General features: G+C 45.0%; 2 protein-coding genes and 1 long non-coding RNA gene across 3 annotated transcripts in view; all 3 read left to right on the top strand.

Moving 5' to 3' along the window:
- The first annotated feature begins 2,038 nt into the window (after positions 1–2,038).
- On the top strand, positions 2,039–5,098 carry LOC111860162 (IFI30 lysosomal thiol reductase). The gene is made up of 7 exons (XM_023843579.2): positions 2,039–2,201; positions 3,152–3,340; positions 3,435–3,509; positions 3,596–3,682; positions 3,903–4,055; positions 4,271–4,339; positions 4,573–5,098. Exons 1-7 carry the CDS (start codon positions 2,076–2,078, stop codon positions 4,630–4,632), a joined length of 759 nt encoding a protein of 252 aa, XP_023699347.1. The 5' UTR covers positions 2,039–2,075; the 3' UTR covers positions 4,633–5,098.
- Positions 5,099–8,670: 3,572 nt separating this feature from the next.
- On the top strand, positions 8,671–11,144 carry LOC140578545 (uncharacterized). The gene is made up of 4 exons (XR_011982805.1): positions 8,671–9,007; positions 9,859–10,173; positions 10,414–10,562; positions 10,980–11,144. It is a non-coding gene; the product is annotated as an uncharacterized lncRNA (long non-coding RNA).
- A 1,346-nt stretch (positions 11,145–12,490) lies between these two features.
- The window catches only part of LOC111860262 (3',5'-cyclic-AMP phosphodiesterase 4D), a 73,564-nt gene continuing 73,325 nt past the window's right edge, over positions 12,491–12,729 (top strand). Inside the window, exon 1 of the mRNA XM_023843770.1 lies at positions 12,491–12,669. The gene's annotated coding sequence lies outside the window, so the exon portion shown is untranslated. The remainder of the gene's footprint in view (positions 12,670–12,729) is intronic.

The following is a 12,729-nucleotide window of genomic DNA, read 5'->3' as shown; positions in this document are numbered from 1 at the left end:
ACACATTATTGTAAAAGGCCACAAAAGGAGCATGTTTAAAACATGCTAAAGTTCATTACCCATAAAGGTCCTTGGTCAGCATTTTCTACAGTTATGCCCCATAACTTGTTTGTCACGGTACCTGATTTCTGATATGCCCCCAGTACACAGTGCAGACTGAACCACCCACACTGTGCTGTGCTTTTTGTTGAATGCAGTTGCAGTTCTAGACCATTTCATCTGGGGATGCAGTGCAGACTAAGGCCAGTTGTTCTATTAAGGGGGCAGATGCATTTGACTCAATGTCCTCCAAGTGCTACTTACACTATATTGTCATGATTAAGAAGCAGAAGAATTGTGATAAACGATGTTATTTATGCAATGCTCTGCAGTCACTTACAAATTTGTAATTCACTCTGATTTCTGGTTAAGGTTGTCCTGCTTCCACAAGCTTGATAATTTTTTCTGTCGTTAACTTCACTTTTCACCAACTGAAGCGACTCGACGACCCGGCGCACCGTCAAGAAAATGTGCTTACATGTGTGTTTCGCCTGTTCTCAGCGCACTACATATCTACATGTAAATAATAGTAGTAATGTTACATTTATTTCAGACTCAAGGAGCATTCGTATGTAGGGAGACCACGGGGGGCATGCATGTTGTCACGGGGGCACTGACCACCGCACCCCCCCCCCCCCCCCCCAGCCCTGGTTGAAAGGAACTATTGCATCCGTCTTCTAACGTGCAGACTGTTGCCTCGTTGTTGTTTTGAGCAACACCGGGATGACGGGCACAGACAGAGGGAAATTTAGTCCCTTTCCACCGAACAACATAACTTTGCAATACGAGTTTTTTCAACAGAGAAACACGTTGATTTGGCTACTATTCCAGTCATCCTTGTGACTGGACTCCTTCCTTATTCTAAATAAAACCAAACAATGCACAAGTGGAACAGAAGCTGGTTTGCTCTGAAATACACACAGCGTTGTCTTTCACAGGTAGTCAGTTCTCCAATTATATACGGACGACTGCCGCTCAAGGAAAACAAAATTCAGTCTCTACAAACACACACGTCGTTCCTAAAAACGATTTTACAAAGTAACACAAGAGTCGAATCAGTTTGCTTTTAGTTCTTTGTTTTAATGTTAATATTTGCAAAGAAGTAACAAAATCAACAGAACATGGTGAAAATCACATCACCGTTTCGCGTACTTTTCAATATCGCACTGTTATTTTCTCATTCAAATAGAGAGTTCTGCATTATTTGTTTGCGCTGTGTCATTTTCCAAAGTAACACCAATGAAAATGGTGAAACTTCACGTAGTCAGCAGTTGCTAAGGGAGCGACGCAGTGAATACGCGCCTCTGCCCGCGTTTCCGCGCCACGATCGGTGCTGTTGCGCCGGACCGACCCGCCCTTCGGGGGTTTCCTGCCGCATCGACATCCGGCAGAACCCGTTACTGCATTTAATCAATGCGTCGGTGTATTCAAGCGGGAAGTGTGCACTGGATGGTCTGTTTATAACCAAATGTTGGGCATAAGTCTGGGCCTGTTACTGAGATTAATAAAACCACAAGAAAAAAACTGAACCAGCTAGTCATTAAGTCTTGAGAGGGAAATGAAACTTTGTTGCAGGCCCGAGTTTTCTTTCGAAACAACCCGTGACACACGAATAAAGAAAGATTTAAAAATAATGTTTGATTTGACATGATACATATTACTGGCTATTACTGTTTTGACAATATAATGAAATTTTCTTAATACGAATTAGGCTACGTATAAATTTGATCGTCACTGATTGGTATGATGGACCACAGAGGAAAGGAAATAGATTACTAGATGATGTATGGTTACATTACAAATAAAATACTGTAACTCCCATACCGGTTCAGTCACAAACAGCAAAACAAACATACTTCATAATATGGAAGATCCCATAATTATACAGTGTGTCATATCGGACGGCGGTGCTTATTCACTAATAGGGACACACGCAGGGCCGGTGTTCTGAACGCGGCTGAAGGAGGAGTTTCTGTAACATATAAGTACCAGGCACTAACACCTCTCAATTACTTCTCGCAAGGTCACCGAGAAAGATGAATGTCTCTCTGGGGCTTTTCCTCCTCGGCTTCTACTTCGTGTTGGAGAGCAGCGAGTGCAGACCCAGCTCGCCTTGTCTGTACCCCCCGGCGCAGTGGTGCCGCTCCGCGGAGAAATGCGGGGTACGTTCGCTTTTTATCGTCCCGTTAGTGGTGTCGGAAGCCTGGTTAGTCTTAATCACCCAGTTAAAACCGAAAGTGACCTGGCTTGCCGTGCGCTTGGGAATTTTCAGCAAATATAAAAACGAAAACGGGCGAACCAGCATTTATTAAGTGCCATTCCGAAATGTAGTTACTTTTGTTGTGTTTTAATACCACTATACGAAAAGTACCGACAACTGTTTTTTTACGTTTTTATTACAAATAACCCAGAAAGGGTTAGGCATAATAATGTCACACGATGTCATTAAGTTTGTTAAGCTGTCACTGTATAAAGGAAGTTAGGTTAAAATCTTATTCCTTTTTTCGTAGGTTCCTGCACTGATTCATAAAGAAACTAACGATACATTTTTACTTAAACGATGTCAAACGGTGTTTGGTAATAACGTACATTTAAGCTTAACAACTTAAAAGCGTAAACTGCCTACGAACTGGCTATGAAAGCGGAGGGTTAAAACGAGAATCGCCTCCCCGATGGTCCTTACACAAGGATTTATGACGATATGTCCTTTTGTTACTTAGATTTTAATTCGGTGCTTTTTAGCGCATGTGCTGTGTGGGATGCAGTAAGGCACGACCTGAGCACCAATTCTGATCTCGTGATCTTGACCCTTTAACTGTAATAAGCAATACTGGGAAGCCGCGCGGTGACTCAGTAGCCAGGGCTGCAGGGTTTACGTCCCCAGTAACACCCCTGATCGGTCGGTCTGTCTGTATGTCTGTCTGTGCACTCGGTCTCACTGTGTTGTGTGGCTTTCCCACAGAGGCCCTGCTTCCCTCCTGTAGTTGGGCTCACTGTTGCCTCTGCATTTCCCATAGTGTGATGCACTGGTGTCCTGTGCAGGGTGTAGTCTTGCCTATTTGTCTGTGCTGCCTGGGAGGGTCTCCAAATCTGTGACTCCCTATTGGCGCAGGTACAGAAGCACTGCTTTGAGCAGAAGGCTGACGGGCTGAACCAAACTGACTCTCCAGTGGAGGTGGCTCTGTACTACGAGAGCTTGTGTCCCGGCTGCCGGCAGTTCCTGGTGTTGCAGTTGTATCCCACTTTGCTGATGCTCCATGACATCATGGCAGTCAGTCTGGTGCCTTTTGGCAATGCACAGGTAAGGAGCGCACGGCACGGTAAACCGTAAGGTGGCGCATTGGCGTGTAACTCTGACGTCTCGCTCCTGCTCACGCTGTCCCTGCTTGTCCTAGGAATCGGGTCAGAAGCCACCCTATACGTTCACTTGTCAACACGGTGAAGACGAGTGTCTGGGAAACATGATTGAGGTGTGCACACAGCGTTTCTCTTTCTTTTCCCCCAACATATCAAAATGTATCTGTTTCATTGCAGTTCTGCCTCCTGTCTCCCACAGGCCTGCATTATGAATTTAACCCAGTTTTCCTTTCCAATAATCTACTGCATGGAATCGTCTGAAGATGTTATCAAGTCTGCCCAAGTCGTATGTATCAAAATTTGACATTTATCTGCTCATAAACTATAATACCCCCCTAATTTAAGGAGAAGGTCTCGGCTGCTTGTACTTGGAAGCTGACTATTGGCACGGACGTGTTTTGCTGGTTTTATGCTGTGGTGGTAGCGAGTGGTGGGTATTTAGGCTCCGTTGAGCGGCACTGCATGCAGTGGAGGTCTTGCCTGACATTCTGACTCTGTTCCCCCAGTGTTTTCAACTTTATGAGTCAAAAGTGGACTGGAACACTGTCATGACCTGTGTCAAGGGAGACCTGGGAAACCAGCTGATGCATGCGAATGCACTGATGACGCAGGCGCTCAACCCGCCCCACCAATACGTGCCCTGGGTGACCATCAACGGGGTGAGAGGCACATCCACCGCATTATATCTGTTCATTTATCCAAAGCAGGGGAAAAGGGAGCCTGCTTGTGTAGAAGTACTGCTAGGCTGAGCTTCCAAAGAGTGACGGGGGGGGGGGGGGGGGGGTTTGGGTGGTGATCCGACCCCTGGTTTAGATTTCCAGTGTGCCTCTGATGGATATTGTCCAGTGCAGAAAGACAGTGCATCTCTTTGCAGGAACACACTGATGACCTGGAGCAAAAGGCAACCTCGTCTCTTTTCATGCTGGTCTGCAGTTTGTACAAGGTGAGGTGCTGCATTGGGCGGTTGGGGAAGTGGAAGCTGTAATGGCTGCCCTGTAATTCACTCTGTTAAATGGGAGTAATTGTATGAACGTGGTTTTTTTAGGGTACGTCTTTGTTTGATTCAATACTCACTCAGTACTCACTCAGTACTCACTGTGTGTTAATGAGCTGCTGCTATGAGTGATTCCCTTGTCTTGACCTAAAGCTGTTAAATGCTGTGTGTTTCTTTCTCAGGGTGCGAAGCCAGCTGCTTGTACTGGAGCTGCCAAGAAAGTGGACAGAAGCTATCTTTGATATGGGATTTCAGTGCTTCAGACCCCTACTGGGATGTCAGCTGCAGTCTTTTAAGGAGTCGTCAAAGTTATCAATTTCAAACAGTTTTAGAAAAAAATGTATGAATTGCATTTAACTACTATTTTCCTATGTCTGAGCAATTTTTTTTAAAATTTTAATCCGCCACTACTCATCACATGACTATATACCAACCTTTAGACATTAAATACTTGGGCATACGTACCTCTGAAAGGAGTGTGCATATGAACATTGTGGGAAATGCACTACTGCCGTGATGTAAGACTTTCTGACAGATGTACATATCTATTATCTTGTCTGATGTTTTTACGTTTGCAGGACAAGATCATGTGGTTTTGGAATGCAATGGCAGTTAAATTTTTTTTTAATGACATGAACATTATTCAAGTGATTTCTCAAAAATATGAATACTTTTGAAAAGATTTTGTAATACAGTTGCTGAATTCTTTATGGATTTGTTGATGTTGTTTTTGGAGGCTCTGTGGCTGTGGCCGGCTCTCTCTGCTTGTTTGGGATTCTCTCTCTCTCTCTCTCTCTCTCTCTCTCTCTCTCTCTCTCTCTCTCTCTCTCTCTCTCTCTCTCTCTCTCTCTCTCTCTACATTTCACAAAAAGCACTTTGTCAGAGTTGAAGTGATCCAAACCCTCTCTCTCTCTGCTTGTTTGGGATCTGCCCCGGCTCTCTCTCCTTAGCCATTACATGGTTATGAATGTGGATGAATGGATGGATATGTAAGAAGGAAGGGGTTTGTGTTCAGACTAGGGGTGTAACGATACACCAAAGGCACGATTCGGTTCGGTTCACGGTTTTGGAGCCTCGGTTCGGTTCGGTTCACGGTTTTGGAGCCTCGGTTCGGTTCGGTTCGGTTCGGTTTCTGTTTGCTGTGGGTTAGGGTTGATGTCATCTTAACAGCAATGCTAAGGAACAATAGATTCACTTAATAACAAGAACAACTAAACTTTTTCTTTATTAACTTTGCCATCACATTTTTAGTACAGTCAGGATACCTGAGTAAACAACAAAAATTAAATAAATACCTCCAATATAGACTAGTCAGAAAAAAACAATTCTAATACTAACTTTAGAATATAATATTTAGAACAAAATTTAGAACAAAAGCTCATCATTACTAATACAATTTAATCAAATGTGATAAAATAAAGATGTGTTTAAATTGGTTAAATTAGTTAGAGACAAGTGACGTCAACCTCAACAATGGGCAGCAGGGGGCGTGAGAGTACCGCGGTACGCCACGAGAGTTTCGCGATACGTATCGTGGTTCGTGTATCGCGATATTTCGGTTCGGTTTGTAATATCGTTACACCCCTAGTTCAGACGCTTACAGGACAGCAGTTTTTGCTTTATTTCAGACACTTTCATTTTCATCTCATAGTTCCTGATTTATACGGACGAGTGTTTGTGTGCAGTCAGAGCTTTATTTCCTTTGGGTTCTTAGTCCACTTTGGTCACACCTCCTGCTCCTTGGTGTGCACTTTGCATCTTCTTCCCTTGTGTGGGTCTCACAGACCTTTTGGGGTAAAAGCAAACACTCCAAAGGTGTCGCTCTTACCTGCTGAGTCACTCTGCTGCTCTCCGTTCATTATATAATTTTTTATTTTCAGCTGGAAAATTACATGCAAGGATGCTGATCACTAGTATGTACATTGTATATATATATCTAGATGACAATGTAATAGGTGTGAATGGTCTGTGTGAGTGTGCCCTGGGATGGGTTTGGCGCCCCATCATGGGTTGTTCCCCGATTTGTGCCCGTAGCCTACCGGGATGAGCTCCAGACTCCCCAGAACCCTGCATAGGATAAGCGGTTTCACAAAATGGACGGATGGATGGATGGACTATGTAATAGATATCATGAGTGTAACTGAAGATGTTACATTTCACAAAAAGCACTTTGTCAGAGTTGAAGTGATCCAAACCCTCAACTAAGAACCAAAGTCACACTGCTGCAAATGGCTGGCAGTAATAAGGGGCTTCCTAAGTGAGAGGCGGATCTCCGCCAGAGGCCGCGCGCCGGGCTTCCTAACCGAGTGCCGGACCTCCGCCAGAGGCCGCGCGCCGGGCTTCCTAACCGAGAGGTGGATCTCCGCCAGAGGCCGCGCGCCGGGCTTCCTAACCGAGTGCCGGACCTCCGCCAGAGGCCGCGCGCCGGGCTTCCTAACCGAGTGCCGGACCTCCGCCAGAGGCCGCGCGCCGGGCTTCCTAACCGAGTGCCGGACCTCCGCCAGAGGCCGCGCGCCGGGCTTCCTAACCGAGAGGCGGATCTCCGCCAGAGGCCGCGCGCCGGGCTTCCTAACCGAGTGCCGGACCTCCGGCAGAGGCCGCGCGCCGGGCTTCCTAACCGAGTGCCGGACCTCCGGCAGAGGCCGCGCGCCGGGCTTCCTAACCGAGTGCCGGACCTCCGCCAGAGGCCGCGCGCCGGGCTTCCTAACCGAGAGGCGGATCTCCGCCAGAGGCCGCGCGCCGGGCTTCCTAACCGAGTGCCGGACCTCCGCCAGAGGCCGCGCGCCGGGCTTCCTAACCGAGTGCCGGATCTCCGCCAGAGGCCGCGCGCCGGGCTTCCTAACCGAGTGCCGGACCTCCGCCAGAGGCCGCGCGCCGGGCTTCCTAACCGAGTGCCGGACCTCCGCCAGAGGCCGCGCGCCGGGCTTCCTATTTGCATCAATTGTACATTACGTTTGAGAGATGCATCTGCCAAGTAAATAAATGGCACTCTAAAAGTATACAGTAGCAAGAAATATACTGTCCTGTTTAACTTGCAGGATAAGCCATGATGTCCAATGAAGACAGGAGAGAGAAATGGCGCGAGAGCCATTTTTGGTGCTACAGAGACATGGAGAGGTGATTTGCAGTGGTATTACTCTGCAGACCTCCATGTCAGCAGCAGCTAATTTATTTTTGTAACCTTAGGCCTTAGAGCAGGACTGTATGTGGGCCCCTAGGACCGGATCGGGAAATATTTCCTTAGGAGATACAGAATCCCACCCTCATTTCCTTGTCTTTCCATATTGAGAAGGAGAAATTAATTGCGTGTAGAAGAGGAACCTGATGTACAGGACTCCTGATTGGCCTGCTGGACCCCCCCAGCCAGGCCAGCCTGGGGCCCCCAGGGGACACGGGAAAACTTTTGGATACAATACTTATGAGAGGGTGAGATCTCGTCCATTCTAGGATTTAACTATTTCTATAATCTCAAATCACCTGGACGGCCAGAGAGACAGACAGACTAAATACCACTATTATGGTATAAGCAAGAACAGCAAGAACTATAAGTGTGTTGCTGAGTACACCGGTGGAATCTTAGTCAGAGACATAAATGCCATTAATTTCAATGTGTAAAAAAATGTAGATCAATTAAGACGACAAGATGGCACACAACCTATGCTCAGCTCGGAAGCAGACTCGTATTGTGTCGTAACTCAGTAAAGCGTATTAAAAAACATGCAAGTCAAGCTCTTCAGCATGCACAGATAACCAATCACAGATAACCAAAAGGCAAATGTGTCTGACTGAGCCCACAGGGAATAGAGGCAGGACTCGAACCCCCAACCCTGAAGGTGCGACTGCTACCTGCTAAAGCACCCTACCACCCCAACCAAAAATAAATGTACTAGGTGGAAAAACATATAGTCATCATCTATTGTATCACACTGTAAGTTCACACCCTAAAATGTAAATCCATGGCAAATTGTCATTCAATAGTGTATAATGTGTTTATGTTCCAATGGCTGAAACCATTTAGTTTTAAAATAGTATCAAGTACGAAAGCTCATTCTGATGGCACAGCATGTCACTTAGGAGGACCATGGTACCAATGCATGAGTAAACAGACTGGGGCAAACAGGGAAAAGCACTCATTGGGCATGTTTGGCGCAGGGACACGCCCACTTTTACTCAATTGGCTATATCCTAAACAGGGAAAAGCACTCATTGGGCATGTTTGGCGCAGGGATACGCCCACTTTTACTCAATTGGCTATATCCTAAACAGGGAAAAGCACTCATTGGGCATGTTTGGCGCAGGGACACGCCCACTTTTACTCAATTGGCTATATCCTAAACAGGGAAAAGCACTCATTGGGCATGTTTGGAGCAGGGACACGCCCACTTTTACTCATTTGGCTATATCCTAAACAAGGAAAAGCACTCATTGGGCATGTTTGGAGCAGGGACACACCCACTCTTACTCATTTGGCTATATCCTGCGTTCAAGGATGTGAGCCGTTCTGAGAGTATTTATTCAGGTTATCTACTCTGGGAAAATCAGCCAGAAGCACCATGGCCAGGCTGACATACACAGCGCTGTTTCTCTGTGTCCACTGTGGCTTTGTTGTCCTGAGAGGTAAGGAAGGACTCAGTTTTTTTTTTATCTTTGCCGTTTCATTTAGTTAAAAACCAGTGCGGGTTCTGCACTGAGCAGCATCTCGTCTCGTAGGAAAAGCATAATTTGCCACTTTTACTTTTAAGAAACAGATATGTCATATGGAAGCTATTATTACGCACTGGAATGCATCTATAATGTAACTACAGGTGGGAAAAAGTACATTGTTACACAGCATCGTGTGTTAAAGAGTTGACTATTGTGTTAATTATACTGATTTCACCGTGCAAGTAGAATGCTGCATCAATTGAAACCATATTTGAAAGAATAGGTCATTTTCGCCTTATAATGTCTGCATATGACAGCATACAAAAATAAATTAACCCTGCAAGGAAAGCCAGCCCAGGCAGCCTTCTGTGGAAGGAGAATACGCACCAAAGCAAATCACACCCCTCCTTATGTCAATTCCCCGCTCCTGCGTGGCAGGCGGGCCGCCATATTGAACTGCATTCAAAACATTCATGAGTGCATTCACCTCCTGCGTGGTATTGCTGCTACCAATACATCTCTACAAGAATACTTGCTTTGTCACTGCTGTGCCTCGTAGCTGCAGTAGTCTTAGTTGCTCCTGAATCACACGATATCATACGCAAACATACAGGCCAATGCTGAACTTTACTAAGCTGTTACACTGCCATCATAGCCAACTGTCTGCCTAATAACTACATCAGCTGCACTAGCTCACTTTTTACTCATGATAGTAAAGCCTACAGTAGCTCTGGGGCCACACACTTTTCCCTAACCTGTGCTTTCACTTAAACGCTGTAATATCTTGCTTACTCTCGCCTTCCTTTGCTGTATCTCATTTGCAGGAGTCGTTGTTGATGCCCTAACTTCCAGCATAACACCAGTCAATGTCACTTCCCCAGACAGTAACTATGCAGTCAATCACACAGTGTCGTCAGACACAATGACCAGGAGCACAGAGCTCAGCACAGCTGTGAGGACCCCGACACAGTCTGGTCATTGGATCTCGAGCACCTTCACCCTGAACACCACGGGTCTTGCGCTCAACATCACCGATAATTCCTCTGTCACAGCAAAGCCTGATCATATGACCTCATTCACAACCCTCACTGCTGTGTCAGTTTTTAATGCAACTAGTGGGAATGTCACAGTAAATACTGGTATGTTCACATTAAAATTCTGCCAGTTTTTAAAACTGAATGCAATTGCAATTCCTTTCTTTAGGAGGAGATTTATTTGAGAGCTGAAGCTGTTTCAGGTCCCACAGTTAGATATTGGTTTGCATCATCTATTCTAAATACTACAATGCATGAATTGTCCTGAATTCACTAAAATAACAGTTGATCATGGAAATATAAGCTGGACATGAAGTCATCATTGAAATGGATCATGTCTTGCAGGCTCAGCTGATGTCGTGGCTGCAAACCCAGGACTGGTAGCCATACTCTGTATCTTCTTTATCACTTTAACTCTGGTAGTGACTATAGGAATCGCAAAAGCAGTAAATTCCAGGAAGCCCAAGTTTGAGACACTTGAAGATTTGCCCATGGTAAGGAAGCTGTGTTTTTATTGGCTGTTCACTTTCACTTTTGTCCATTTTCTTGTTATCTAGGAATCTTCAGTTGTTTTGTCACTTGGACAAACGCGTTCATCTTGCACGAAGATCCAGCTAACTGAAGGAAATAGATGCACAGTGCACCTTACACTAGTATCCGTCTCAAGAAGCTAAATGCATGAGTACCAACAAAGCTGTTTTTATCGAAGCCACATTCATCACCACCTTGTGACAAATGTCATCGAATCAAAAATTAATGCTTTGTGCAGGAAAAGATCCAGTATAAACCAAATAATTGAATGAATGAATAATTCTTCTTCCAGCACGATGAAAAACAAATGCTTTAATGCCAGTATAATGTTTATGTTGTTGAAACACAAAGAATATTACTCTATTTTGTCTTTTTTTCAGGAAAAAATGAATGAGAAATCTCCCTTTGCTCTATATCCACCAAAATAACTGTAACTGTTGCTAGAAATCTCCACGCTGAATGGAAAAGATGTTGATGAAAATATTTATCATATGTGTAAAATTATATCAATGATTCTACTCAACCGAAAACATGTTATGCCTTAATCTTTGCTGTAATATATATGCTATTGCCAATTTATTAAATAATATTTTTGCCTTCTAAACCTGGTTGTTTACGCTCTTTATGGTCACGATCTTCACATCTTAGGTTTATTACCTTCCTGGGACACCATATGTGTGCTGCTAAGATACAATATTTGATTCTCCACATATTTTGCATTACCAGATATTTGTTCTACTTCAGTCACCCACAAGCTGAGATGATCGTATGTAAATAGTTGTTACAGGACTGGGTCCCGTGGACAGCGTTGTGGAAACCCCCCCTCCAGGTTTGGGGATTCCCACCCTCAAACACAGAACAAAATAAACACGTGAGGTTTGGTGAATCTGTGTTGCCCTTGTTCATCCGGGGAAGATGCCCCTGTCCTTCATAATCAGCAATGAACAAGCATCAATTACTAGATAAGCAGATTGTGGCCTGAGTGTAATCATGTTCGATGATGATTTGTGAATGCTCTCAGGGCTGGACTGGAATCAAATATCAAGTTTGGGCTTTGGGGGCCCCACGGTGAATTGCGGAGCGGGGGGGGGCACAAACGCGGGGGGTGGGAGCTGGACGGTGAGCCAGATGGAATGTGAATGTGCATGAGTACAGTGTCATGCGGTTCCAAGCGCACACTCTCGACAAACGAGTTAGCCATCAAACACCTTTGGTTTGCTTTGACTTTGAATCTACATCAGCTTCGTAATGCTGTATGTCTCATCATTATTTTTGTCAAACGGTAGTTTTTTTTTTATATAGCACAATCGTTGCATTAAATTACTGTTATCATATACTTAGATTGTTTTGTACCTGCTTATCCTATGCAGGGTAGCGGAGGTCCATTCACAATAATCTCCTCTCCAGTAATTTCTGGAAAAATATATACATTTGCAATCTGTTTCAGTTCAGTATAGAAAATGTAAGTACTTGCTGATAAAGACGGATGAAGCTCCGCCCCACCTTGATAGCATCTCCCAGTTATGACGTGAGCTGTGGATAACTACAATGCATTTGCCAAACTGCCTGTTTCATAACACACATTTATGAATTAATATTTATACCTCTTCACGCGTATATATTTTAATTCTATTAGGCATATACATAGTATTTATAGAAAAACAGCAGTTCTGGCATATTTAGTGTATTAGAGTGTAGCAGTTTCATTGAAAATGTTTGATCAATGAAGGAGCCGCTTTGCTTCGCTGCTGCGCACGCGGACCTAAAGCGCGCGGAACGCGCGCGCCGGCTTCTTTTCACCGCACGTGGGCTGCGCGTCTGTCGGCTGGCGAGCTGCACGCCGTCTTGCATTTCCTGGTTATGGGAGCAGAGAGCCGTCATTTCCCACCGAGGCGGCATGCGTCGGAGTTTGAAGTCTGAACGTCTGTCGTCTGAATCATGTAGGCAGGGGCTGTGTGACCCCTGCCCCGTTTGACATGCCTTTAGGGTTAGGGTTATAAAATGGATAACCGTAAAAACGAGGCCGTAGCTTGACGTGCTTGAGTGGAGCTGGTGACTGAAACGCCGCATGTAAGAGACATTTTAATAAACTCTATGTAAATCAAATTAATGTCTGCAACGTTTAAGGAA

This window comes from Paramormyrops kingsleyae, chromosome 15, assembly GCF_048594095.1.
Source record: "Paramormyrops kingsleyae isolate MSU_618 chromosome 15, PKINGS_0.4, whole genome shotgun sequence".
NCBI classification, from domain to species: Eukaryota; Metazoa; Chordata; class Actinopteri; order Osteoglossiformes; family Mormyridae; genus Paramormyrops; species Paramormyrops kingsleyae.
This window is presented reverse-complemented; position numbering and strand designations above follow the sequence as displayed.

What these genes read in the sequence shown, in the direction of transcription:
- LOC111860162 (XM_023843579.2), top strand. Translation starts at nt 2,076, where the DNA reads ATGAATGTCTCTCTGGGGCTTTTCCTCCTCGGCTTCTACTTCGTGTTG. An exon ending in TGCCTTTTGGCAATGCACAG is followed by an intron (nt 3,341 to 3,434) that starts GTAAGGAGCGCA and finishes TGCTTGTCCTAG; the next exon opens with GAATCGGGTCAGAAGCCACC. An exon ending in GTCTGGGAAACATGATTGAG is followed by an intron (nt 3,510 to 3,595) that starts GTGTGCACACAG and finishes TGTCTCCCACAG; the next exon opens with GCCTGCATTATGAATTTAAC.